The 27,895-nt window shown below is 46.9% G+C and overlaps 2 protein-coding genes across 4 annotated transcripts; one reads left to right on the top strand and one right to left on the bottom strand.

The window, feature by feature from the left end:
- LOC129163386 (pogo transposable element with ZNF domain) lies at positions 1-21,373 on the bottom strand. 2 transcript variants are annotated; one of them, XM_054740691.2, is made up of 19 exons: positions 21,181-21,373; positions 15,784-15,902; positions 15,179-15,232; positions 14,864-15,093; positions 11,254-11,347; positions 11,037-11,177; positions 10,835-10,954; positions 9,844-10,042; positions 7,123-7,268; positions 6,572-6,672; positions 6,342-6,488; positions 5,988-6,122; positions 5,693-5,862; positions 5,420-5,569; positions 5,265-5,324; positions 5,081-5,193; positions 3,140-4,777; positions 3,022-3,058; positions 1-2,932 (listed from the first exon to the last, which is right to left on the bottom strand). In XM_054740691.2, exons 1-19 carry the CDS (start codon positions 21,237-21,239, stop codon positions 559-561), a joined length of 6,087 nt encoding a protein of 2,028 aa, XP_054596666.2. In that variant the 5' UTR covers positions 21,240-21,373; the 3' UTR covers positions 1-558. The 2 variants fall into 2 exon arrangements, with proteins under 2 accessions (XP_054596666.2, XP_054596667.2); XM_054740692.2 differs by lacking the exons at positions 10,835-10,954; positions 11,037-11,177; positions 11,254-11,347; ... (2 more) ...; positions 15,784-15,902; positions 21,181-21,373 and adding an exon at positions 10,151-10,433.
- LOC107379016 (retinol dehydrogenase 12) lies at positions 19,905-27,872 on the top strand. 2 transcript variants are annotated; one of them, XM_070550963.1, is made up of 8 exons: positions 19,905-20,111; positions 22,244-22,402; positions 25,217-25,351; positions 26,177-26,368; positions 26,465-26,626; positions 26,716-26,835; positions 26,981-27,185; positions 27,353-27,872. In XM_070550963.1, the coding sequence occupies exons 2-8, from the start codon at positions 22,270-22,272 to the stop codon at positions 27,477-27,479; spliced, it is 1,074 nt and encodes a 357-aa protein (XP_070407064.1). In that variant the 5' UTR covers positions 19,905-20,111; positions 22,244-22,269; the 3' UTR covers positions 27,480-27,872. The 2 variants fall into 2 exon arrangements, with proteins under 2 accessions (XP_070407064.1, XP_015805053.3); XM_015949567.3 differs by lacking the exon at positions 19,905-20,111 and having other exon boundaries at positions 21,501-22,402.
- The last annotated feature ends 23 nt before the right edge of the window (positions 27,873-27,895 follow it).

Raw genomic sequence — 27,895 nt, 5'->3', positions numbered from 1 at the left:
TCTGGTTATTCTTCAGCATCTATTTCAGCAGATCCAGATGGGGGGACCAGGTCCCAACCTCTTGTGGGTCGGTCTAGAGTCTAGACTGTAGTCCACAAACCGTCTTTTTCTCTGCCGACCCGGCCCCCTATCGGCTTGTGTTGAAACAGAGTTCTGACTTTATTTTTCAATAAAAACAAAGTATTTCCTCAAAAATACAGATTTTTAAAATCAATTTAAATTCTTTGAGGACAGAAACATTTTTGTTTGGTCACCAACAACAAAACTTCAGCAGTTTCCACCACACAGTTCTTCCCCGTCTGTAAACGGGTTCTATAAAGCCTGTCTGGGTTCTGGTCTCAACATGAGAACAGGTTCAGGTCAAAGGTCAAACCAGGACGTCTGCAGTTCCTCTGCTGTCCACTGGGTGGGGTAGTTTCACTAGCAGACCAATGAGTTGCTTCTTACAGATCCAGTCATGTTCTGGTCCACTGTCCACCTGAACAGAACCCCCGCCCAAGTCCACACAGCTCATGTGTTTTATGTGTCTTCAGTGAAAGCCACTAACTAAACAAGGTCCTAATGTCCTAAGAGACTGTCCTCCATCATGTCTTCCTCTTCATCAGCACCGACGGCTTCAGTCCGGCTCTTCACCGTCAGCTTCCACTCATCTCCAACTTCCTCTCCAATCACGATTCGGGTCTCTCGTCTCTCTTTGCTCGCCTCCTCGCTCTCCTCCTCTCTCTCCTCCTCTACCTCCTCTCTCTCCTCCTCCACCTCCTCTCTCTCCTCCTCTACCCCCTCTCTCTCCTCCTCCACATTCTCTCTCTCCTCCTCCACCTCCTCTCTCTCCTCCTCCACCTTCTCTCCCTCCTCCTCCACCTTCTGTCTCTCCTCTTCCACCTCCTCTCTCTCCTCCTCCACCTCCTCTCTCTCCTCCTCCACCTTCTCTCCCTCCTCCTCCACCTTCTGTCTCTCCTCCTCCACATTCTCTCTCTCCTCCACCTTCTGTCTCTCCTCTTCCACCTCCTCTCTCTCCTCCTCCACCTTCTCTCTCTCCTCCACCTCCTCTCTCTCCTCCTCCACCTCCTCTCCCTCCTCCCTGTCTGTTTCTTCTGTTTCCATTTTCTCATTCTTGTTCAACTCCTCCTCTTCTGTTCTTTTATTTTCCATCCCGTCTCTGTTCTCTCGACTGTCCCAACTGTCTCCCTTTAATATCTCAGTTTCTTCCTTTTTGTCCTCATCTGTTGTTTCAGTTTTATATTTTCCATCCTTCTCTCTGTCTTCAAGTCTTTTTCGTTCCGTGTCTCCTTCCTTCCTATTCTCTCCGTCTTTTTCTTCCTTCTGTGTTCTCTCTGGGTTTATGATTTCTGTTCCTTCTACCTCCATGTCCTCATCCTTTCTGTCCATTTTGTCTTCAGACGACTCTTGTTCTTCTGGCTGATTCTCATCAGTTTCATCTAGCTCCTCCAGTTCCTGGAGCTCTGGTGGTTCTGATTCTGTTGCTTCTGGACCCAGGAGGATCTCAGTCAGGGTTTTAAGAAGGTCAGACTGAATCTCCTCTGGTCTCTTTCTGTCCTCCTTCTCAGAGACTTCCTCTGACATTGGCATGATGCCCGTCAGGTCGAAGGACTGTTTCCAGAGCTGAGGGAGAGCGTTCAGGTGGGTCAGAGCTTCAACCAGCCAGCCAACAATCATCTGGGTCACATTAGTCTGGAGCTGATCTGGTTCTGTTTCCTCCAGTTCCGGTGGGTTCTTGGTTATGACGTCAGACCAGCGCGACAGCAGGAAGCGTTGCAGGACAGGCTTCAGACAAACCTCCAGGGGCTGAAGACAGAAGGAGCAGCCTCCAGGGATCACCGCTGGAAGGCTGGACAGTGCACTCAAGGAACTAAGAAACGAATCCGCTAAGTGCTCTCGATGTCGATCCAAGACCAGCATGGATTTGCTGGTCAGAGCTGCACCAGTCCGATGCTTCAGCCAGATCTTACTGGTCCACTGTTCTAAGATTTCCTCGACCGACCGATTCCCTGGACTGGTCTCCAGTATGATGAACTCCGGCAGGCCTTTTTCAGGCAGCTGCCTAGTGGTCCGAACCAGAGAGGACAGCATGGAGCCGTCAGCCAGGACAGTCAGGAAGACGGTGACCAGAGGAGAAGAGCCGCTGAGCTTCAGGGCTTCTGAGCGACAAAACTTGTCCTGAACTAAACTAAAGTCCACAAAGAGACAGAGTTCGTCCATGGCAGCAACAGAGCTGTGGGTCAGCTGGTGGACCTGGAAGACCTTCTGAGTAAACTCTCTGAAGGATTGGACCTTGGCCTCCAGAGAATGAGGCAGGACGCGTGCAACCGATGTCGCCCTGCTGGCTCTTTGGACACCCAGCTGGTGCTGGATCAGAAAGCTCACCGCCCAGTTGTAGGAGATCCGGAAAGAGTCACCAAAAGCCCCCTTCTTCTTCAGGGTGGAGGCTTTGAGGAAGAGGTTGGACTCTGTGATTGGAAGCTGCTGCTCTCGCATGGATAGAATCCAGGCCACCATGTGGTCCAAGCCGGTGGCTTGGACCTTCTGCTCCTGCTGGCCTTGTCTCAAATGCTTCCTGGCCACCTTCAGCCAAGACTGGATGAGACACGTATCTGTTGAGAAGACCCGCACTGCCTGACGGAGTCCTTCACACAGAGCAAATAAGGTGATCCTCAGCTGACGGGCAGACAGGAAGTCTTCTCGCTCTTTAGAGGCAGACGTCTGGGCTGCCGGAGGGACTGAGTCGTTAGGTTGTGATGGTAACGGGGATGTGGGTTGTTGCACATCAGTTAAAACTTCTTCCTTAATTATTTCATTAACATCATCACCCTCAAGATCATCCTGCTTCTCCTCATCAGAAAAGTCCAGGTCCTCCACGGGAGCCATGGCTTCATCTATGTTGTCCAAAACCTCGTCCACCTCTAGCTCTCCGCTGCCACAAACCAGAAACAAGGTCAAAATGAAACCGGAAAGGAGGTCAAAAGTTTCCACACTATCAAGCAAAAGAGAGAAGATGCTCACCTGATGCCGTCCTTCAGAAAGCCAACCTTCGTGGATCCTGTTAAAACATCAAACGGGTGTCTGCTCAGAACTGAGAATAAAGAGATGTTTGTGTAACGCTGTGGCTGGAAGAACTCACCTTTGTTCAGAGGAGACAGACCATGAAACTCCCAGAAGCAGCTGGGCTTGTTGCACAGGTTTGCTTTGCAGACCATGCAGCCGTACACGCTCTCATGACGCAGGTTCTTCAGGTTGCAGTTCTTGCACCTCTTCGAGATGAAGCTGATTTTTGACATTCGGTGTCTTTGTTTGTTGGAGTCATCTATACGTTCGGTCTTTGTCCCGCGGGGGCTGGACGTCTCCGTGCTCTCGGGGTTTCTCTGGGCATACTTTGTGAGCTGGATGCCCAAACGCTTGCGGAAGTTGACCTGACTGAAGAGGCCGTCGTGCACCCAGGCAGGCGGGTTGTCTTTGCGGCTCTCACGCAGCACAATGAAGGCGTTGACGATACCGATGTTGATTAAGAACCAGAAGATGTTCCGCCAGTGGCGGTCCTGAGGAATCCCTCCCAGTGGGTTGCAGGCCAGAAGCTGCTTACAAATATCGACCCCACGCATGTTTTCCTGCAGAAGCCGAAAAGCCATGGGGCGACTGATGGGGACCAGTCCCCCCACCTTGGTTGGAGACCTCCTCCAAACCGTATCGGTTTCAGCTGGAGCTGCATTTGTTGACAGGCAGCCCATTTCTTTGGTGTCCTTCCAACGCGTGGCCAGCAGGGGGCCAAACTGTCTCTGCAGGAAGTCCCCAGGTTTCTCCAGCTGGCCCTCCGCCCACAGCTCACCTGGCAGGATAGGGTTAGGTGGAGGGAAGGAGCTGCAGGAGTAGATCCCCTCATCCAGAAGCTTCTGCATTAGTGGGATGGAAGCGAGTGACTTGGCCAGAAACAGCTGGTGATTTTTATTTTTTAGATCCTTCATCAGTTCTGGCACAACAGCAAAGCCTGTGTCCTGGCCCGCCTTCTGCCCCAGCTGGATGAAGAAGCGGTGGCAGTAGCCTGACTTTGAGTCACAGAGCAGCCAGATCTGCGGCTGGGTCTTTGGGTTCACCTTGGTGTCGCTGCTATCCTCCTCCAGACTGGGCAGCAGTGCCCGGTCGATGGTCAGGCAGCAGTTTGGCTGGTAGGCGTCCCACATAGCACCACCTAAAATGTTTAGCATTGGCCTGAAGACTTGCAGCGGGTCACTGGGGGCGCTGAATCCATGGAGCTCATTGGAGATCAAGCTGCCCATACAGATGTTAGAGGCAATCTGCTTAAACCTGTTGATGCTCATGGCTCTGTAGAAGGCATAGCTGTTGTCATAATGAGTAAAGGACCAGTAGTGGGATAAATCCGGCAAGTTATGGATCCCCATCAGGATGACGAGCCCGATGAAACCTTTGATGTCATGGGTGGTGACAGGGACCCAGTCCGGAAGGCAGGAGCCCAGCATGCGGCAGGTCTTGGCGTGGGTGTTGGTCTCGTGGGCGATCAACTTAATGAGCTCCGAGGGGAAGAAGAGGTTGAAGAAGTCAATGGCATCACAGTTCTTGGGTAAGTTGTGGTGAGGTCCACAAGGCTGTGTGAAGAGGGCTATGGAGGGCTTGGTGCTCTCAGGTGGACATTTCCAATTATCTGCTAACCTCCAGGAAGGTTTGGATGAGACCTGGTTCTGATCGGGCTCTTCTGAAGATGTCTGCTCTTCACTGTGGTAGAACTGGACGTCCAGTTTGATGAAGTCTAAGAATGAAAACGAGAGAAATTTGCTTTAAAGTCTTAATCAGGCTTTTCCTTTCAAGAGTCTTTGAATTCCAGCAAAGCAGCACCTCACTCCTCTAAACATCCTCACTGGAACTCAGAGAGCAGGTGTCTAACTCCATCGGTCACCAGGTGAGAGGCTGGGGACACCTGGACAGGTCTCCAGTCCATCAAGGACACGCTCACTCACACCTAGTTCACCTGACATGCATGTTTGTGTGTGTGTGTGTGAGTGTGGGTGTGTGTGTGTGTGTGTGTGTGTGTGTGTGCGTGCTGCAGTCTCACCCCACTTGCTGCAGATGGCGCTTTCGTGCTCCGGGTTCGCCAGAAGGTGGTCAGCCATCTGATCAGCTGACTGAGGCTTGAAGTCACACTGAGCACAGTGCAGCAGGAACGCACTGCAGGGACACAATGAGACAAAGTGAGACAAAATGGGACACAATGAGACACTGTGGGACAGACTACTGACCTTGGAGGAAGACTTCGATGATGAGGGAGAACTTTATCCTTGGAGCTTCTGACGTGATGGCTGGAACACAAGAGGACCATTCAGCTGATCAATAATCAGATAGAAATTAATCAATTATTCAAACACTGCTCCAGGCGGATCCATCTGGTTCTTACTGGATCATGTGGGCAGCGTAGGCCCGGGAGCAGCTGCTGCTGTAGGGACACAGCAGACAGTGGACGTAGGTCGGGTAGTGTGCAGACAGGTCCGAAGCTTCAGTTCCACACTCCAAACACACACACCTTGTTCCCTCACCTGCTGTTGACCTGCAGGAGAGGGACAGAGAACAGGAACACCATCAGCCAATCACAGAGCAGGAACCAGACTATACATCCTCTGGCTTCCTCTACTGGCATCTTCAGGATAAATACGGCTACTGTTAGTATCACCTGGACTCTCTGCGGCTAAGTACTTTCTTGTTCAGTGATTTTGGGGATTTCTGGGGTGGTGGGCTCTTCTGGATTGCAATGTTCTGCGGCTCGGTCTTGATTCTGTTGGGTTGAATAATGGTTGGTGATGTCATCGAAGGCATGGCCTTCCCATAGGTCCTGATTGTTACCTGGAGACAGAAAGATCAATGAGCTGACAAGAGAGGAGTCTGAGAGCTCTGAAAACCTCGCAGAAAGGTGAGGAACAGTAAGACGATTTTGATGTGGGCGTGGCTTGTGTTGGGGGCGTGGCTACCTTGGAACCTGGAGGGAGACCTTCCAACTGTGCAGGTTTACGGAAGCTACGATGGCTTTCCAGCTTGTGGTGAAGCTTTTCTTTGAGGGAGACAAACTGAAGACGACACCTGTTGCAGTGGAAGCCCTGACTTATCTGAAACACACACATGCGCACACACACACGCACACACACACACGCACACACGCACGCGCGCGCGCGCGCACACACACACACGACAGTTGGATCCAGGTGGATTAGACTTTGAGATGACAGAAGAATTACGAGCTTTGACACCAAAAACAAAAACAGGAGTAGCTGCAGCAGACCGCATCGTCCCTGGTGGACATCATACGCTCATTGGCTGCTGCTCACCTTGTGTTTCAGCAGGTGCTGCTGGTAGCTGACTGAGTTCCTGGTAACCTTCAGACAGAAGACACATAGCAGGAACAGAGAATCCCTGTGGAAGCTGGCAAAGTGCTGCAAGACGTCTGAGTAGAAGGACGAGCGATACGAACACACCTGTAAGGAAGAAGAGTACACCTTAGGTCACACTAACACCTGGGGACAATCTAATGTAGCTTAAGGTAAGACGGTGCCCTCACCTGGCAGACATAGGGCATTTCACCCGGTTTGTGATTGGACTTCATGTGATTCAGGAAGGCTGGCTCGCTCTCAAACGCCCACTCACAAATACGGCACAGACCTGGGAGGAACACACACACACACACACAGACACAGACACAGACACAGACACACAGACACACACACACACACACACACACACACACACACACACACACACACACACACACACACACACACACACACACACACACACAGAGATTAAGCCCCGGATGAAAAAAGTCAGAAGTAATTTTGTTGAAGCCAGGTGACAGAAATGAAGCGACGCATGGTTTTGACCTTTCCTGGTTGGCCCGCGGTGAGTACTTGGTTCTAACCTGGGGGTAGATCTGGAGGCGGGTCTTAAATTTGATAACCAGGTGAACAAAATCACCTTTTCCATCTAGGCCACAGAGCTAAAATGAAGCAGGTGTTTAATTTTTGTTCTTTTACACATCTGTTGTTTCCAGCGCTTTGTTCATCTGCATGGTTAATGATGATGATGATGTGTCACAACAGGTGTGGTTCTTACGGGAGGACAGGGTGGGTCCATGCACGCTGTCCAGGTGGTCCTTCAGCTGAGCAGAGGACGAGAACTGTCGATAGCAGAATCCACAGCTCTCCCGGTTTCCTCCAAGGACAGTCAGCTCCGAGTGCTGCAGCATGTGCTGCATCAACCTGCACGCACGCACACACACGTTAAAAATGGCTGACAAGATTTGTTCAGCTGAGTCAAGGGCTCCCATTTATCAACCGTACTTAGGAACAGATCTGTCCGTTGGAACGTTTTAACACATTGAGTAGTTTTTACCATTTTGTACTTGTGTGTAGAAATGTTCCTAATGATATGAACAGCTCTCACCACAAACAGCATCTAGAGGGAGAACGGGGGAACTGCAACACTGAAGGTCTCCGTCATCCACGAGCGTTCCTCATCCAGAAAATAATTTTACCCAATAGATAACTATGTGTGGAGAAACGACTTCATCACATAACAGGAATTAGATCCTATAAAAGACACCTGTGACTGACAGGAATCTGACATTGTAGCACGGCTGATCTCGAGTTATTGGAAGATTTGGCAGAGTGTGCACTCTGGAGGGAAGGTACTGGTCTACTTGGTGAGAATCCAGAGTGTCTCCTGTGCAGATACCACCTCCTGAAGGAGATCCCTCTGGAGCTATGCCATCACTTGGAACCCTTTGTGGAGCAACAGTCAAAAAGCATAAATCGTTCCTATTCAATTCAGTCCCCCAGAACCTCCTCACACTCTGCTCCCAAACAAACAAGCGTTGCCAAGGTAACCAAACTGACTGACAGTCAAACAACAAACAAACAAAATTAACTCCAAACAGAACATCATAATGCTCCTTACATGTGTAACGTGAGGAAATATGGGTTTTCTGTCACAAAGGTGGTGTTGGACTCAGCTGGGTCAAAGCTGGGTCGCTGAGAACTTTCACCCACAGATTAAGACCTGATTGCCAGCGAGTCTGGGAGGAAACCATAACATCTGCCACCTGCAGCTTCGTGCCAGAAGATGTTGTTCCCACAGAAGATGTTGTTCCCATAAAAGTAGTCATAACATAACAAGTCTTAAAACTTTGTTTCTTGATTTTAATGTTAAAGTAACCATTATCATTTTGCTCATTATAAATGTGTTTAATCAAATGAATGGTTCTTATGCTTTGGGTAATTATAATGGATTAATGAATCCATACTTAAATAATGTTTGAGGATGTTTGTTACTGACCTTCACACACACTCAAGCACACAAACACTCACACACACCCACACACAGATTCTCACAGTAAACTCCAAAACACATTTGATGACGCACACGTTTGCTTTGAGAGGAGAAAGGCTTTTGGTAAGTTTCAGTCTTATGATTTCAGTTCGTGCTTGACAACGAAAGAGAGAGGACCTGAATAAACGCTGAAAGGGGGGAGCCGGTTGGCTCGTTTCCCCCCCCCCCCCCCCCCCCTCTCACGCTGTTCCTGCCAAGCCAGGCAGAATAGCTGAATCGCAACTTCTAACGCAGACTCATTACCGAGTCCTTTGATTTCTGAGTGAACTAAACTTAACAAGCGCATCGACAAAACGCTTTACCATCAACGTGTACCGAGGGCAACTCTGGACCGGTTCCGTTCGACACCTACGTCTCCCCTGTCAGCCGCTGGTGTCATCTGGATGAACCATCACCATCCTCCACGGCCCGGATCCGAAAGAGGGTCCACAAGAGTTCGGTGAGACAGAACACGGTGTTTAGCGTTTGATGCAGTTCTCGATAAGACCTAAGTTTATCCAAACCATCACTTCACTCAGACACCTGTTTCTTCCTGAAGCAAAATCAGACTCACACACGCATTCATGTCACAACATTCTCAATCTTCATAAATTCACCACAAGGTCTATTTGATCATATCAACTGTTAAAGATTGTCCCACAAGTTGCCAATGTTGATTGTTATTTCCTGTTTGTCAATTTCAAAATCATTAGTTTAATTTGAAGAATTAAAACTTTTAATTGTCAAACTGGTTTCCTCATTGAACTGAAACACAGACACACAGATATTATCGTCAGTTTATCTATGAAAACAACCTTTGAGTCTTCTTAACAATATAAAATTTGGTTATTGATTTATTAAAAATTAATATTCCGAATTAATACGTAGCATGGTTCCTCTTTCATAAAAGAGCATAAAACCACAACGCTACAATATGGCTGAGACAAACCAGTTTCTCCTACACATGTAATCTGTAAATGACAACCGAATGGAACATTCAGTCCGTTAAACTACGTTTTTTCATATTCAGTTTTATGTTGAACCATTTTTTCTTTATTTGTGACAGAGACCTCTCCTCTGTCCCGACCATGTTTACAACCTCTGCAACGTGTTTGGTTCTCTCCTACTTCAGCAGCCAGTGCCTCGATCTCGCTGTTTGTTTATCTGGGCAGAACACAGAGACCCCCCCCCCATGAGCTGGGGGCGTGGAGTGAACAAATGTGGTTAATTGAGGGTGTTTCTGGATGTAAATGACTGAACGGACATGAGCACCTGGGTATGCACATGCGGGATTTATCATCAGTCGTTTGAGGAGGAACGTGCGTATGAGTGGCCACTGCATGTTTCATAAATTTAGGATTTTGGCCGTTCGTAGGAACATTCTACATTTCATTCGGAGGAAGGAACTGTTTCTATAAACGTTTGGGGAATGAGAGCACTGGGCTCCTGCTTGGTGGGCGGCCTTACCTCAGGTTGTTGTCGGCCCTGCAGGAGCAGACGTTGCAGGTAAAGACCGTGTTCCCCATCGGATTTTTTCTCAGGCTGACGTCTCCACCAAACCTCCCATAGTAGAACTCCTCCACACTCATCACCACCCGGGTCGAGCCCGACGCCGGCGCCATGGGAACACCCGGTGCGTTGACGACAGAGTGGGTGTGGCAAGTCGCTGTAGATCAGGTGAAACACACACACTGTTAGGTTCTGTAGGTTCTACAGATGAGCACAGAGAAGGGAGGTCTGGACCGAAAAGTCATCCGTGGAGAACAATACTGACCCGGTCCAAGCCAGCGACAGAACTGTGGCTTCAGAACTCGGATGGTGGTCTCCTCTCTGCTGATGCTCAGATCTAAGGCAACATTTATTTAGCGTTCTGTTTGGTAACCACGATCTGGGTGGAACGGTACCCATGAGAACCCTGATGGACCCGCGGCGCTGTGATTCTATCTTCTCCAGGATCTCCTAGAAACAACTGAGGCGGGTTCCTCACAGTTCTGCTGGGTCTGAAGGTTTCCAGTACCAACAACCTTCTGGTTTTATTTCCTCTCTGTGATGTTCAGCAGCCCTTCAGAACCAGAGAAGGATCACATGGTACTGTGGGTACAGTGTGTACTTTGTCTTTGATCTGGACTGGTCCAGAACCAGAACCAACTCTAACCCTGATCAGACCCAGGGTCTGTCTGTGTTTGTCTGGAGGATCAAAGGTCAAAGAGGTTCTGGAGATTCTGCTTGGGTTTTGTTTGGTTCCTGTAACTGCCAGAGGTCCATCAGGGTCCAAAGGTTCTACAACATTCCGGAGATAGGAAAGCATCAGGAAGATCATCTTCTGTTTAAGGAAATGTTGGTCCAAATGGTTCTGAAGAACATGGATCTGCTGTTCTTGCATCAGTGAGTTTAGTTTGTGGACACCGGTCTGATCAGGGATCAGAACCACACACAATGTTTCAGGTTACTGACTCACCTGTGCTGCTGTTGAGGGGCGTGGCCTTCATTACTCCATTGGCTGAAGATGGGGAGAGACTCTGGGGGGCGACCAGTCTCAGGGAGTTGGTACCGCTCACCTTCGTCACCTCCAGATTAACTGGAGCACCAAGACATAAATTAGTCCAAAAACCCGACCCATTCAACTCAGACATCCTCTCAGAGTCCAAGTCACTACTGACCAGATCCGGGGGTGCCGGTGCGGATAGTCAGGGTGGTGGGCAGCTGCATGGCTGTGAAGGCGGAGCCTGACCCACCTGATGGGGCGGGGCCTTTACCGGGCTGTCCCACACTGGGCCGGACCAGCTGACCCAGGGAGGGAGCTGTGGGAGGAGGGAAGGACACAGATCAGCAGACAGCAGGGATGGTCGACTCGATCCACTGCTCGGTTCTACTTACACTGGATCAGAGTGAGAGGCTGAACTGTCTGACCCGGCTGCAGGTTCAGAACCAGAGGAGCACCGGCGTTCATCATCGTCGGTACCTGGAAACCCTGCAGACACGAGACAGACATATGACATCACTGTGACATCACAATTACATCAGAGAGCAGTCTATGATGGCGATTTCCATCTGAACTTGTTGGAACGTCTGGATGTTTTCTTACAAAACGCACACGCACACACCCTGCTGGATCTTCACCACCTGATTCAGATTCAGGCAGAAGCATGGATGCATCATAAGATCTCCAGCTTCACCATCTTTGGAAAAGTTCTACATCAGGGATAACCAACCCTGGCCCTGGAGGACCTCTATCCATGTTCTAGTCAAGAGGTCGGCAACCCACGCGGCTCTTTCATCCATCTGAAGCGGCTCTCTGTACTTGTAAAATAATGAATTTATATTTAATAAAATTTTATTTTATTTTACAGCACTCTTTTTTTATTTGTATGCCAATTTTAAATGTAAAGACCGTCATCCCCTTCCAACAGTTTTAGTTCAATCCTGCCTTTCCTCCCTGCTCCCCTGTATAACAGCCATTATTCATTCCTCACTATCCTCTGGTACGGTCCCCTCCCTTTTCAAATCCGCTTCAGTCAGCCCTATTCTAAAAAAAACCTGGTTCAGATCCCAATGATTTCAATAATCTCCGTCCCATTTCCCATCTTCCTTTCACTTCCAAAGTTCTAGAGAAAACTGTTGCATCTCAGCTGCACTCCCATCTCACCCACAATAACCTTTATGAACAGTTTCAGTCTGGCTTCCGTCCCCACCACAGCACAAAAACAGCTCTCATCAAGATCACCAACGACCTACTCATTGCTGCTGATTCTGGTTTAATCTCTATTCTCATTCTCCTCGATCTGAGTGCGGCCTTTGACACCATTTCTCATCCCATCCTCCTCAATAGACTCTCTTCCTTAGCCATCACTCACACCCCCCTCCGCTGGTTTCAATCTTACCTTACTGGCCGCACTCAGTTCATCCAGTTAAAATCCTTTTCCTCAGAACCCTCCCTAGTCAAGTCAGGTGTGCCCCAGGGCTCTGTCCTGGGGCCCCTCCTCTTCATAGTCTATCTCCTCCCTATCGGCAAAATCTTCCGCAAATTCAATATCCAGTTTCACTGCTTCGCAGATAACACCCAGCTCTACATTTCCAGTAAACCCAACTCAACTCTCCCACCATCCTCCCTTACACTCTGCCTCTCAGAAATCAAATCATGGTTCACCTCTAATTTCCTCAAACTCAACGGCAATAAAACTGAACTTCTTCTAGTTGGTACTAAATCCACCATCTCAAAATCTGACAGCTTTTCTTTAACTATTGACAGCGCCATAGTCTCCCCCTCCCCCTCCAGGTGTCATCCTCGACAGCTCACTTTCTTTTCAGGCTCACATTAATAACATTATTTGGTCAGCATACTTCCATCTTCGTTCCATAAACCGTCTCCGTCCCTCACTGACCCCTCACACTGCCGCCATTCTCGTCCACAGCCTCGTCCCCTCCCGTCTCGACTATTGCAATTCACTTCTTTATGGCCTCCCCAACAAACTCCATCATAAACTGCAACTGGTCCAGAATTCAGCAGCCCGCATTATCACCAGAACCCCTTCCTTTCACCACATCACCCCGGTTCTCCAACAGCTTCACTGGCTCCCAGTTAAATTCAGGTCCATCTTCAAAATTCTCCTCCATACCTTCAAAGCAATCCATAACCTCTCTCCTCCATTTATCTCAGACCTTATAAGTGTTAACACCCCCTCCCGTTCTCTCAGATCTTCTTCTTCCATCCATCTTGCTGTTCCTTCTGCCTGTCTCACTACCACGGAGAGCAGAGCTTTCAGCCGCTCTGCTCCCCATCTCTGGAACTCGCTTCCCCCAGACATCAGGAACATCGACAGTTTTACCCTTTTCAAAACCAAACTCAAAACACGTTTAAATCTGCCTATGACCTCTGATTTTATTGAACTGTTTCTCTCTTTGTTTTTTCTTCTTTGCGTTTTATTGCTGTTTTAATGTATTTTCTGAACGTATTTTCTGTCAAGTGACCTTGGGTGTTCTGAAAGGTGCTTTTAAATAAAATGTATTATTATTATTATTATCATTTAAAATCCTAACAAAAATGATGATTGTCCCACCTCTGCATCATAACGCAGTGTATGTGTGTGTGTGTGTGTTTTGCACTTCAAGCACTGGTCTAAACAACCTGACCAGTGTGTCCAGAACGTTAGAATTATATAATTTCATTTAGTAGGAACATTTCACCCGAGGCCCGAACGCACTCCGTCCTTCTGCTCTGCATAAACCTGAACAGGTCCAACCCGGTCTCCATGAAACCGGGTTGACAGGTCACCTGCTTGTGCGAAATCAAATGTCTCTATAGACGCTTTCTGAGCTGGAGAGGATATGAGATTCTGGACTTTTGCCTCAGACAGGCTCATGGATGCGTCGCCACATTGGAGACAGGAACAAGCGCTATTCAGCCAAAGTTTCATAATCAGGGAACATTTTCTAATTGACAAGTCTCTCTGAGAGACAGGGTTTGGAAAACACTCACTTCAGTGAGAGGAATCTTCCCGCATGCGCTGATAGCGAGCCGGGTTGAGCTTGATTGATCTGGCTCGGCGATGTGCGTAACGATTACAATGTCAGCCTATCTGCAGCGTTGAGGTTTCTCCATCAAAATAAACGGTCAAATACAGGAAATATCCGACCAGTGCGAACCCTGTTATTTAACTGTTTTGCCTTCTTGTGAAGATTGTTGCACAGAGAAAAAATTAAACTTGATTAACGCCAGAGCCATGTGCCGTTATGTCCATCACTAAAAGAAGGAAAAAAACTAATTGATCAGATCTTTTTCTTACCTTTTCAACACTGTTTAATGTTAAGTTTCGTTCTGTTCAAAGTTTAATTACAACAATCCAATGAGAGAGCCTGGACTTGCATTCTGAACCGTTTAAACGGAGACATGTCGCATAAAAATAATCGGCACCTGCTCAGGCCCGGTAGGCCCACCAGTGTTTTCTTTACTGTGGGAAACAGGTAATAACGGCTCATGGATTGGAAAAGGTTGCTGACCCCTGTTCTAGACACTTCCCTGCTCAGCACCTCATGAAGCTCTGCAGAAGCCTATAATTCACCTGCTGAATGAAACCAAGTGTGTTGGAGCTGGTCAGCAGACCTGAAGGGCCTGGATTTGTCCTTTTTCTACATGGAGGTGGAACAGACACAAATGGATTCCTAAGAGGGAACGCGCTGAGCCGCTGATTCTGATAGATGGTCAAAGTTCAAGTTGAATAAGCGGAACTTTTTCTTAAGATTCAAACTCAATGGATATCAAGAGGGACACTAGAGACATCAAGTTACCTTGGACATGGACATTGTGGTCCACATTGAGAGGAATGGGAGTTTACAGGGTCAAGGTCTCCAGACCAGGATCTACTCTACTGATGAGTTTCACAAGAGGAAGATACAGGTCATCAGGTCAAACCTCAGCAGTCCATCTACCCCTTAAACACAAGTCTGGGATGACCTGGTGACCCTGGCCAAGTGTGCTGGTTCTCAGTACCTGTGTGGTCAGGAGGATGGGCCGAGGACTGCCTGAACCAGGGGCTGCTGGGAAGAGAAAAGTCCCACTTGAAGTCTGTGTCAGGATGAGGGGCGGAGCCTGAGCCATCAGAGGGGGTGCTGAGGCAGTGGGTGTGGCGATAGTAGGGAGGGAGAAGGTAGAGGGGGCAGTGGTGATAGAGGGTTGAGGTTGAGGCATCAGGGAGGAGACGATCTGCAGTGGAGACGGAGCTGAGGAACGAAAACACTGATGTTACAGGATATTCAGGTAAAAACACACCTGTGTCTACAGTAACAGGCACATACTAATAGTTACCTGTTGGGGCAGGTGGGACGGAGGGAGGAGTACTGGGGGGCGAAGAATCCTCAACTAAAGACACAGAATAATGAACACCAGTAAGGAACACACCTTCTCAGGTGTGTCTGGTAGGATAATCGGGTAAACTATCGGGAGAACAACCACCCGTCCAGCAGGTCCTGCTTTTACCTGCTGCACTACAGGTGCAGCTCTGTGTTTTTAGCAGATGTGGGGTCAGAGAGTCAGCTACTTAACCCATACCCGTTTGCCTCACTCACCTACTTGTTTATCTAGATCTAGTAGATCTAGTGCTACAGGAGTCAGCGTCCAAGGGAAATCTTGATGAATTCTGCTTTAAATAACAAACTCAGTGTTTAATAGCTTGTTAATAAATCATTTACAAGTCAATATTACCAATGTGGCGGCTATTTAAATCTGTGATGTTAAACGTGTTAAACTGGGTGAATCTAAAGGGCCTGTTTAGTGACAAGAGTGTGACCTGATGTGGTCAGAACCAGGGGAAGGTTGGGTGGTGTTTAAGCAGCATCTCAGAGATCATCTCAGGTTATGACCTAATCACACATTAACACACACACCAACTGTTAAGACTCAGTGTGTCTCACCTGGCTCACAGTAGCTGTCTATAAAGTCCACCTCGTCTTCTTCTACGCAGTCATCCACCTGCTGCCATGGCTCCAGCTCCTCCTCCTCACACTCCATAAACAGCTCTGTCTCCATGTTACTATGGAAACCAGATCAGAAGGTATTGCAACTCACCACAAAAGTGTTTAAACAGCATTTAAACATCAACCAGGACCATGTGGGAGTCGAGCAACCAGATTTGTGATGTGATAATTTCTGTGGCACCATAAAGCAGAAATACAAAGTTTTTTACTCAGAAGGCAAAAAAACAAAAGTATCACACTTTTATGTCCCTGCCCCTGCTTCTGTGATACTGTTGGAGCCTCTCCTCCATAAATGCACACCTCCACAATTACAGTTATTATATCATAATTATATTTGAAAGACTAACTCGTCCATAAGAAATGTCGCCAACTATGCATCTGTTCGACATCCAAGTTGACCTCTAAGATCCTTCCACCATTGAAAAGCAGCTCAGATGTAAATTCTTTACCGGTCTTTGAGGTGCTTTTCGGCACGTGTAGCTGGTGAGCTTTTCTTTACTTTGGTCTGTCTTTGAGTGGGAGCAAGTTTTTTCTGTCTGTGAAGGCGGCTGTAGCTGCTCCCTGAGACATCGTGTCTTTGCAGCTTTGTAAAGAAATCAAAAATATCTTAGCCTAGGTACTTTCACACGCGACTGACATCGCACATAAGCAGATGTTTAACGTTACTGGCGAATGCTGAGCGGTAGCGGTGCTCAAGTAAAATTACATGGGGCTCCCTGAGACAGGGGCAGGCTTAGCAAAAAATAATTGATTTATTGGCTGGTAATAAAATAAAATACATCAAACAGAATTCCTGAAAAGTGAGAAAACCCCATATTTCTACTTTGACATCCTTCAAAATAAATATTTTCACCATACATGTACTTTAATATGATTAACTTCTTATAAACACGATTAAGGGACGTTTAAACCTAGTTTATGCTTCTGGGTCTGGGGTGGAGCAGAAACAAGCAACGCCATTGGTCAACACAAGCAGCAGGTCTGCAGAAGAAAAGCCCAATATGTTTAAATCTCTGTCAAATGCTATGGAGGGCTAGCCTGTTAGCCAGGGGTCCCCAATCCTGGTCTTGGAGGGCCGGTATCCAGCAGGTTTTGTGGTTTTTCTGCTCCAACAGACTTGATTCAGTGGTTGAAACACCCGTGCAGCAGCTCATCAGGCTCTGCAAAAGCCTGTTAATTAGCTGATGATTGAAATCAGGTGTGTTGAAACAGAGTTCAAACTAAAACATGCAGGATACCGGCCCTCCAGGACCAGGATTAGGGACCCCTGCTGTTAGCCATCCTATGTGAATATATAGTCTGGCCACAACCATAGACAGTGCTCGGTCATGGGGCGCGATCTTCAGTTGTCTTTCAAACTTTCTCCAGATGCTATTAGACAAACAAACATGATGTACTCATCGCTACAGATGTCAGTCAACGGGGCAGTCATACACCGTCGACAAAGACGCTACATCTTTTTTAAAATAAAGGACCTCTATCTGCTCTTGACTCAAAGAAAAGCCCAAGTCTAAACAGTCCAAAGTTGATGCCAAAGCCATTTAAAACAAGACACTATCTTTGCTGTTTCAACATCCCGCCCACCAAACCAATATAGCGTTATGATAGGTAAGACACAGAACTGTTCGGGCCTGCTGAGGTTCCAGTGGATCATGGCTAGACCGACCTGCAGAGAAAAATCTTTTTGCTACGGTCTATCTAGATTGGTCAGCATGCAACTTCCTTTGAATTCATCAACAGCACCAACATCCCCAAAAACAAAGAGTGCTGGAGATGCAGGAGCAGATATGGAAGCGTTGATGATCTGAATGTTTGTAGAACCTTCAATAAAGAGCACACAGATGCATAGCAGACTTTAATACATGGAAGGAAATGGCAGAGAGCAGCTTTGTAGGAGGTGGCAGCATGAAAAGGTGGAGAAGAATAAATCACGATTGTGTTAAAAAGGCTCTGAAATACATAAACACAGTATAAATACAAACACATAATTGTGAATACACTATCGAGGACCACAGACGTCACTACAATGGTGGCTGGACTCCCCTAGAAAAGACAACACATTCTCACACCCAAAGCATCAAAATATGATGCGTGTGACCAAGCCTCAATATATGACGATTTGGGATGGCCCAGCGCGTCAGGAGACGACGATCAGGGACACACTGATGACACACCGTCCCAGAACGTTGGTATCCGACGCCGGTGGAGAGACGGACATTACAACGACTTGTGAACTACTTAACCTTCCCCTCACCCCAATCCTAACATTAAGGTCACAGTTACTGACCTTACGGTTAGGAATGGGGTGAGGGAAAGGTTAAATTGGGGTGAGGGGAAGGTTAAATAGTCGAATAATTTCCGTGTGACCCCGGGCGTCAAACAGTGACGCCAGTGGAGCCACGTGTCCCTGATTGTCGTCTCCTGACGCGCTGGGCCATCCCGAATCGTCATATATTGAGGCTTGGTCACACGAGCCATATTTTGACGCTTTGGGTGTGAGAATGTGTTGGAAAAGCAGTACCCAACTCCCCAGGCAATGGTGAAGTCTGAAAGGAAGACGTCTCTGTCCATAAGAGCAAATCTCTTCAACCCCACTGACAGAGACATGTAAACTAGGCTTTAAATTGTAAATGTCCTTTATTTATTTTGCACCTTCCAGAGCCCTACCACCCCCAAGGTGCTTCAGAACACATCAGCCATTGATCCACCTATACACTCACACACATGCTGGCAGTGATGAGCCACATTGTAGCCACTGAAGCTAGGGATGGGTGGAGCCTGTCATGCACATCTGGTTGTGATGGTTTGCTGCAACCACACCAGCAGATGGGTGAGCTGGGGATGTTTTGCCCAAGGACACAATGACTGCTGAGTGGGGCTCAGCCCTGCTACCTTATCAAATTTAGAGATAAATTATTGAACAATTGCATTCCATAATGTGGGTTTTTGGTCTTTATCACATTTTATTTAGACATTGGTTTGTTGCTTGAGTTTTCCGTCTCCAATGGGCTCCAACGGGGGCAAAAAACAAAACCACCGGTGCACTATTCCCAGGAACTAGAAGAGAGCCACATCACAGCTGAGCTTCAAACAGCAGGTTTTGGAGTCTTAATTCCTGGTATTTGGACATCTTGCTTCAGATTGGATAACAGCAATGCGACGCCTATCACTGACTTGCAACACTGATGTTTTATCTCCAAAAATACCTCAAGCCTGGAAGAGTTCTGTCAAGTGGTGAAGTTGCTAATCCAAACGATTAACTTCTACTATTCAAGACATTCTCTGCTATTTGCTGGACGCTAAACCAACAACAGCCATTCCCATCATGATTCAAGATGGGTGAGTCCAAGAATGTTAAGTGACAGTGTGATGTTTCGTTTCGTTTTATTGAGATCCTCATTAGCTTCTGCCTAAGTGCAGATGCTAGTCTTCCTGGGGTCTCAGTAGATCTGTCAAGCTTTTCACCATCTATTTTCTATCAGAACTAATGCAGGAGACAGGATTAGAAGTCTAGTTTCTTGTCCAGTCTGCATGAAAACCACAGAGTGACCAATTATAATCAGAAATAACATTTAGAAAATGTTTTTTAAGTGTTCCATACCTTTAAAATAACTAATAATCAGAAGCTGCATATATGATATTGCCCCATACTCTCTTCTACCCTAGTGTAACTGCCACTTTCCACATGGCCAGATTTATAGTGGTTTCCCCCATGTTTAATACTCAGAAAATAACATATTGGCCCATAGACTCCCATTCATTTTTTGACAGTAGGGGGACCCATGGAAAGGAGGTAGATGGGCATGACTGAGGCCCTGTCCACACGTAGCCGGGGATCTGCCAAAACGTAGATATTTGTCTACGTTTTGGCCTGTCATCCACACGAAAACGGAGTTTTTTCACACGAAAACGGATCTTTTTAAAAACTCCGGCCAAAGTGAAGATCTGCATTTTCTCCGTTTTGGGTGTCTGCGTGTGGACGGACAAAAACGGAGTTTTAAGGTCCGCAACGTCACTTTCCGCGACAAAAAATGCTGACATCACGTGTGCGACCTGTGTTTACACTATCCAGCATCATGGAAGCCTTCGGAGCTGCGCTCTGTCACTACCCGATCCATCAATTGTCCAAGCGCTTTCTGCTTGTTTGTTTTTGCAAGCGGAATTACTGCTCCTTGCAGAAGACCACAGACGAAGGACGAGGTTAAGAACAGGGGAAGTACTGCCGCCTACAGGTCTGGCATGTCCATAACAACGTATTTATCCGGGTACGTGTGGACAGTTAGTTTTTAAAACGCGGTGGTGTGGATGCAAGTTTTTGGAGGGGTGGATATTCGTTTTCAAAAAACCCCGGCTACGTGTGGACTAGGCCTTAGGCTCCCTTAGGCTGAGTGATGCTGATTGGACAAACATTCTCCAGTTCTCCCTAACAACCAAGTTTGATTGGCTGTTTAGCTGCAGTTCAGGGGTGCTTTTTCCAAAGCCCCAGCAGTGATATTGAGTCTGTTGGAGGATATTCACTGTTTAATGAAAGACGATTGCATGTGGACACAAACAATTAAACTAAACTGACACATTGATAGTAAATATATGTATTCTATAGTTTTATCGTTTTTAGATTCATTTCCACTTCGCTTGGGGGAGGGCTGCACTCTAGTGCCACCTATGGACGAGCTGACTCTTCCTGATACTAAGCCTAGTGTTTGATCATAAACTTTTTTTTTCTGTTACTATTCTGCAAAGCAAGTTATTACGAATCCATTTAAAACATGTAAAGACAGAAAGAAGACTCTTCGCTGAGACTACCACACAGTCTGTAGAACCAATCTAAACTGGTCATAATGGGCCAGCATGCCTGTACGTCATAGTGCTACCAATAATCCGCAGGTAAACAACGCAGTATTAAAAAAAAATAAAAAAAATATAAATAAATAAACAACGCAGTTCAATAAAGTTTTATTTTGAAACGGGTTTGGTTTGAACAGTACCGGTCGCGGCCATAGGCGGTGCTGGACTTCCAGCAGCTCTGGGGGCTTTGTTCCTTTAAACAGTCTGGTCCGTTGAAGTCTTGGTGGGAGGAAACTTCTAGTCCAGGCGCGCATAGACCAGGGTATTTCAAAACCTAGTTAGTGGGTTAATAGGACGCAGACCGCACGAGGAGCCCTACTAAACCCTAAAACCCCAGACTGGAACCCCGTCAGTCCACTGCGGTGTGGTGTTTCTGCCCTCCCCCTAGCTCTGACAACCCGATGGTTTCACTAAGCCTCCACCAGTGCCCTGTCGGCAGGCTACGGGTCTCAACCCTGGCCTGTACCGGTTCGACCCATTCGGTCTTACCTGCTTGTGATTTGATCAGACTCGGAGGTGTTTTCTTCAAGCGCGCTACGGTTAGACATGCAGCAGGGGCGGGTCTTCTTCCCACGGTCTGTGTTGGAGCCGCGGATTGGCCCGCATCAACACAACGTCACTTCCGTTTGTGCAGCGCTTCTTTTCATTGGCCTATAAAATTCTTTGGAAGAAACAGAAGTCTGCTGCGGGTTTTTAGGGTAACGGTTTTTAAATGGTCAGCAAATAGCCGGACCTCCTCCGGTAAACCTGAATAGTGGCGCTGACGGCCGCAGACATGCACACACGCACCTGTTTTTTACGGTGGCCAGGAGACACAAGCAGCCATTTTGTTTTTGTTTTCACAGAGGGGGCGGGGCCACATGCACTTACGTTATGAATTATAAGCAAATTTCTAGTTTTCTAAGGAGGCTGGTAGGGATCAGGTGTCCAGATACAACATGGCTGCTGGTCGAATAGCTACTTTTGTTGTTAAACCCAAACCTACCTCTTATTTGGTCTCACAAATAAGACATTTGTCATTATGGGTTTACACCATCGACATATACATAGGTTTACTCTAGTGGCTTTTGTTATGTGCTCATGTGCTGGTGGTAAATCTAGAAAACCTTTTACAAAGGAGGGGCAAAGGTTTTAGTCAGGGTAGCCATTGACACAATAGTGGCTATGGTGGCCATGCTGGGCCTTCATTTAAATGGAGTATCAAAAAACATCAACAAAAAAGTTTAACTTGTCTTTCTAAATTAAAACAATATTTTTGGTATAAATGCTCCCCACCCCCCAATAAAATTAAACATAAAAAAATGAATAAATTAACTGGAAAAATGACAGAAGATGATTAGGGCCACTTACAAGAAAAAAGCAAAAGAAAAGTAAAACAATTCTGACATTAATCTCATCATTCAGGCTTTTTGACTTAAAAATATGCCCATGGTCGTAGACCTGTAACTGCAGATCTTCTAGGTTCCAACAGTCAGAGATTCTGATCTCAGATCTGTTCTGAGTTCTATAATCTGCTCTAATCTGTTAATCTTCCCACTCCAACTCGCCCCAGCTCTCAGTCTGTTCTACACTGTGGGAATGAAAGGTGCAGCTCTGGGAGACTTCTTGATGCTGCCATGGACCGCCAGCGATTCAGAACCTGGTACCGGGGTGTGCGATCAGGGGGTTCTGATGCTGAGATGTGGAGCTGCAGTGGGAGTCGCTCTGATTTGTAAGAGTCATCCAGTTTCTCTGTTTTAAGTGATTTCTCTGATGAATCAGATGTTTTTCTGCTAAAGTCAAATAAGATCTTTTTTTACAATTTATAAAAATTTATCACCAGTAGCTATGTCTGATAAAGGATTTGTTAACTTCAGAGGTTCTCCTGAAAGCAAGTCTTACCTGCGCAGCCAAGAAAACTCTTTCTAAAGGATTTAATTGTAAAACAAGAGCAGTTTAGTGCATGTTTATATGTGATCAACAGAAACCCTAACTCTTTTAATAAAAGACTATTCTTAAAAATACTTTCATTAATGTCCTTATAACCTAATTTTAGTGTTGTACAAAAATATAATATAAACTCAAATACAAAAGAAACAAATGTATAAACAAATAAAACTGTTGAAAAATAACACAGAATTGATTTATAGAGCAATCTTCACATCACATTTCTGTATCTTACTTTCTCAAGATCCTGGTTCTGGATTTTAGGGTCCCCATGGACAAGCACCACCGTACATCAGTGATCTTCTCGGTCTCTACACCTTCAGCAGGTCCTTGAGGTCCAGTGATCGAAGCCCAACACTAATTACATCAAATATCCAGTTTATAACATTATTGTAACTTAAAATTAGAACAAATAAAGACATTTTACTGATACAGGTATTTCACCTCAATCTATATGAATCATCTGTGTGTGTGTGTGTGTGTGTGTGTGTGTGTGTGTGTGTGTGTGTGTGTGTGTGTGTGTGTGTGTGTGTGTGCGTGTGCGTGTGTGCGTGTGTGTGTGTGTGTGTGTCCAGCATGCTAATTCATGTAGCTGCTGAGGCACTATTGGAGCCTAAGACTCCTCCCCTTTTTGTCGGCTCATGGGTCCCCAGAAAAAAGAAAAGATTAATGCAAGTGAACGGGGCTATAAGAGCTATTTTCTGGTTTGCTCTGCCTCAGGCCCAAATCACACATATGTTAAATGTATGATGTGTGTTTCGACTATGTTTGTGTAAGAGTTGGTAAATGTAGTGCTTTAAGAGCTTAATATACCAATAAGCTGTGATATTCTATATAAATATAGAATATCAATGTAGGTCAATATGTGGGTGAAAATCGACAATTTCTGGAAATTACATATGTCATGTACTTTGAGATTTATTAGCTTGTAAAATTTTGTCCATGTGTGCCCTTGGCACCAGGATACCTTAGGCCGCAGTGCAACAATCGACTTTGTTGTTGTCTCATCTGATCTGCGGCCGCATGTCTCCGACACTCTGTTGAAGAGAGGGGCGGAGCTGTCAACTGACCACTACCTGGTGGTAAGTTGGCTTCGATGGTGGGAGAGGGTGCCGGTCAGATCTGGCAGGCCTAAACGTATTGTGAGGGTCTGCTGGGAACGTCTGGCAGAGTCTCATGTCACAAGGAGCTTCCTGCCTCTGAAAGAATTTTGAACACGTTCCGAAGGAAGCGAGGGACATTGAGTCTGAGTGGGCCTGGGCCATGTTCCGTGCTTTCATTGTCAAGGCGGCAGATCAGAGCTGCAGCTGCTGGATAGTCGGTGCCTGTCGTTGTGGCAACCCTCGAACTCGCTGGTGGACACTGGCAGTTAGGGATGCTGTCAAACTTAAGAAAGAGTCCTATCAGATCTTTTTGACCTGTGGGACTCCAGAGGCAGCTGATAGACACTGGCAGTCCAAGTGGAATGGTGCTTGGGTGGTCGCAGAGGCAAAAACCTGGGTGTGGGAGGAATTCGGTGAGACCATGGAGCAAGACTTCCGTACGGCTTCAAGGAGATTCTGGTCCACCATCTGGCATCTCAGGAGGGGAAAGCAGTGCTACTAACGCTGTTTACAGCTGTGCTTCTGACCTCGACTCGGGATGTTGTGGATCATTCGTTGGACAGAGTACTTCGAAGACCTCCTCAATCCCACCAGCATGTCTTCCAGTGAGGAACCGGAGTGGGGACGTTGGTTTGAACTCTTCTATTTCTGGGGCCGAGGTCACTGAGGTGGTCAAAAAGCTTATTGGTAGCAAGGCACCGGGAGTGGATGAGATAATTCCGGAATTCCTTAAGTCTCTGGATGTTGTGCGACTGTGTTGGTTGACGCAGCTCTGCAATATCGCATGGATATCGGGGGCAGTTCCATTTGGCAAACCTGGGTTGTGGTCAACCCAATTTAAGAAGGGGGGGGCGGCCAGATGTGTTCCAACCACAGAGGGATCACACTCTTGAGTCTCCCCGGTAAGGTCTATTCAGGGGTTCTGGAGAGGAGGTCCGTCGGATTGTCCAACCTTGGATTCAGGAGGAGCAACATGGTGCCAGAGCTTGGTCCACCACTGCTGGCAGTAAGTTGGGCTCGTTTCCAGTGACAGTGGGACTCCACCAAGGCTGCCCTTTATCACAGATTCTGTTCATAACTTTTATGGACAGGATTTCTTGGTGCAGCCAAGGTGTTGATCTGTTTTGGTGACCTAAGGATCAGGTCTCTGCTTTTTGCAGATGATGTGGTCCTGCTGGCTTCTTCAGACAGTGATCTCCGGCTTACAATGGAGTGGTTTGCAGATGAGTGTGAATGGTTCTAATGGGAAACAGGCTTCAACACAAGCGATTGTTTTCCGCTTGGTCCCAGTGCTCAACCAGTGTCACTTTAATATAGCGTAATGTTGTTTTTGGACAGTAAAAGGGGCAGGGGACAACAATTTACTTTGGAAAAAGTGGTGGTGGTGTGTGTGGGAAGGGGGGGGATGCCCCCACCCCTTCCCAAAACTATGTCCATGGCTGCAGTTTCCAACACTTGCCTATTGTTCCTATGGTAACAGCTGACTTTGTTTACAGGTGTGGTGGTAATAAGGAAGTGGATTGCAGGTGGGGTGTGTCGTTGTTCAGTGCGTTTGGATGGGAAGACAGTTCTGGTCACTGGAGCCAACACTGGCATCGGTAAAGAGACCTGCAGAGACCTGGCAGCAAGAGGTGAGACTCATCGGCTTGACCTCATCTGACAGGTATCAGCAAGTGGGTTCAGTCTGAAAAGGTTAGGGTTTGACCTCAACAATCCCCATGGTAACACGTCATTAACATCATCATGGCTGGGAGAAAACTGAGGGTGGAACTCGGTGTGTGATGGGTCAGCCTCTCATTCAGGGTCAATAGCAGCTACACACTGAGAGCAGAAGCATGTTAGACTTTAAACCTCAGAATACAAGTTTATGTTGGGACTGATGTCTTCCTTCTTTGAGTTTATAATACAAAATATCAGATCAGCTGAAGAACAAAGTTTTTGTTTTTCAGCAAGAATCAGAAAACTGCTTCGCTCTAAAAACGGCGTTGAAAGAAACAGCTGAAAGATTACAGTTCGTGCTCTAAGAAGTTTTAAGCAGCTCATGTTGCGCCAGGCTCTCTGAGAGCTGCTGTGACCTCTGACCCCTGTCAGACAGGAAGCATGCTGAGACAGTGATTCGTAACATCTCAGCTTGGTTTCTGCAACAAAGTTGTATTCTGCTTCAAGAAGCTGGAGCTCCATGTTTAACTGGTAAACCCTCTGGACATATAAAAGATCAATAATATTTTGATAATAGAGCAATAACAATAGAGTATTATACATAATAGCGTTATAATAGTGAATTTCTTTGCCTGGAGTGCATATTCAGATGGATAAGCCTTGATCTCACTGGGGATTAGAAAAAAGAAAGATTGGAAGGGGGTGTACTGGGAGTGGATACGCATTGTTTCATGATCTTATGGTTCCACTAAAGCTCAGAGGAACCCAGTCAGCAGTCGAAGTGTCTTCCTGACCAGGTGCTCGGGTGGTGATGGCGTGCAGGGACCTGGTCCGGGCAGAGCAGGCAGCAGAGAAGATCCGACGCTCTACAGGAAATGGAAATGTGGTGATCAGGCACCTGGACTTAGCCTCCATTTACTCAGTGACACAGTTTGCCAAGGACTTCCAAGACAGTGAAGACAGACTTGATGTGCTTATCAATAATGCAGGTGAGCTGCTGTTTGCTTGGTGTTCACCTGTAAACCACAGGTTTCCCTTCCCCCCTGGATGATCTGGGTCATAACAGACCCTCTGCCTGCCTGCAGGAGTGATGATGTGTCCCAGAAAGATCACAGAGGATGGGTTTGAGACTCAGATGGCTGTCAATCATCTGGGTCACTTCCTGCTGACCAATCTGTTGCTGCCAATGCTGAGGAGCTCCGCCCCCAGCCGTGTGATTAATGTGTCATCCATTGCCCACCAGGGAGGTATGACCCCTGACCTCAAACCCCCACATCCTTTGATGTTACTGGGATGTTATAGCATGTGTGGGTTTAGTTTGTTGTTGTATTTTCAGGTCGTATTGACTTTGATGACTTGTTCTTCACCAAGCGTCCGTACAGCGCACTGGGGAGCTATCGGCAGAGCAAACTGGCCAACGTCCTGTTTACCAGGGAACTCGCTCGACGACTCACAGGTCTCTAAAAAACACAGACACTAGAGACAGGTGGATGTCTTCCTGAACCCTAAAGAGAGGAAACAGAAGTGGAACTAAGATTGAATCATTTGATCGTGATTTAGCTGACTTTTGATTGGCTGATTTGTCCTTGCCTGTCTTCCAGGCTCTGGTGTTTCTGCGTTCTGTCTCCACCCAGGTGTGATCAGGACTGAGCTCAGCCGTCATGTAGAGAGCCAGTTCCCTCTGATTGGTGCACTGATGAGGCTTCCTGGCCTGCTGCTGATGAAGACCCCCTGGCAGGGTTGTCAGACCACCCTGTTCTGTGCTGTGACCCCAGGTCTTGAGGACCGTTCTGGCTGTTATTTCAGGTAGGAGGAGGGACTAAAAATTACCAGCAGGGTAGGTGGATGTGGCACAGTTCAGTTTACTGATGATGCCACACACCTCATGTCGGCAGGTCAAGCTTACTGTTAAAAGCTGGGTTGACCTCATCAGATCAAAGTAGTAGTTCATTCAAGTGTGTTTGTTTCCATAGTGACTGCACAGAGAAGGAGGTGGCGCCAGAAGGACAGGATGACAAGGTGGCAAGGAGGTTGTGGGAGGAGAGCATCCGACTGGTCAGGCTGACCTCTGACAGCAGCGTCCCCATCAGGACAGACTGAGAAACGTTTGTTTGTTTTTCTAAAGTATGCTCAGGTGGAGGTGGTGAAGGTATTCCATCTGGATGTCTTCTGTTTGTTTCCTTCGTGGTTCCTCCGGTTCAGAGCTTCGTTTGTCTTTGCTGCAGATCTCTTTGTGATCTTCTTGTACTTTCTTATCTTTCTAATTAGGTTTTTTTTTTAAAACTATATTTGTGTTTAGTTTGTGTTGGGCATCATTGTGAGGAGATGATTCATGATCTTGTGTGTGAATAATTTAAACTCAGAGTCTAATGATCGGAAGCTCCCTTTTAATCAGTAAATGAAACTTCTGACATTGTTTCAACATATTGTTTAATGTTAGTTTGACAAACTTTGTAAAGTTTAAGTGGAAATAAAATTATGAGCTAAAATGTCTCAACTCTTAAAAAAATTGAAAT

Source organism: Nothobranchius furzeri, chromosome 5 (genome assembly GCF_043380555.1).
Source record: "Nothobranchius furzeri strain GRZ-AD chromosome 5, NfurGRZ-RIMD1, whole genome shotgun sequence".
NCBI lineage: Eukaryota > Metazoa > Chordata > Actinopteri > Cyprinodontiformes > Nothobranchiidae > Nothobranchius > Nothobranchius furzeri.
The sequence above is the reverse complement of the archived record's forward strand: the minus strand, read 5'-3'. Positions and strand labels throughout refer to the sequence as shown.

Excerpts from the sequence above, each read along its gene's own strand:
- LOC129163386 (XM_054740691.2), bottom strand. The coding sequence starts at position 21,239 with ATGTCTAACCGTAGCGCGCTTGAAGAAAACACCTCCGAGTCTGATCAA. Across the intron at positions 10,043-10,834 it reads GCCCCTCAACAGCAGCACAG|CGACTTGCCACACCCACTCT; the intron begins GTGAGTCAGTAA and ends CCTGATCTACAG. Across the intron at positions 5,325-5,419 it reads TACGCTGCCCACATGATCCA|CCATCACGTCAGAAGCTCCA; the intron begins GTAAGAACCAGA and ends CTTGTGTTCCAG.
- LOC107379016 (XM_070550963.1), top strand. The coding sequence starts at position 22,270 with ATGAAAGGTGCAGCTCTGGGAGACTTCTTGATGCTGCCATGGACCGCC. Across the intron at positions 22,403-25,216 it reads AGTGGGAGTCGCTCTGATTT|GTGTGGTGGTAATAAGGAAG; the intron begins GTAAGAGTCATC and ends CTTTGTTTACAG. Across the intron at positions 25,352-26,176 it reads CAGAGACCTGGCAGCAAGAG|GTGCTCGGGTGGTGATGGCG; the intron begins GTGAGACTCATC and ends CTTCCTGACCAG.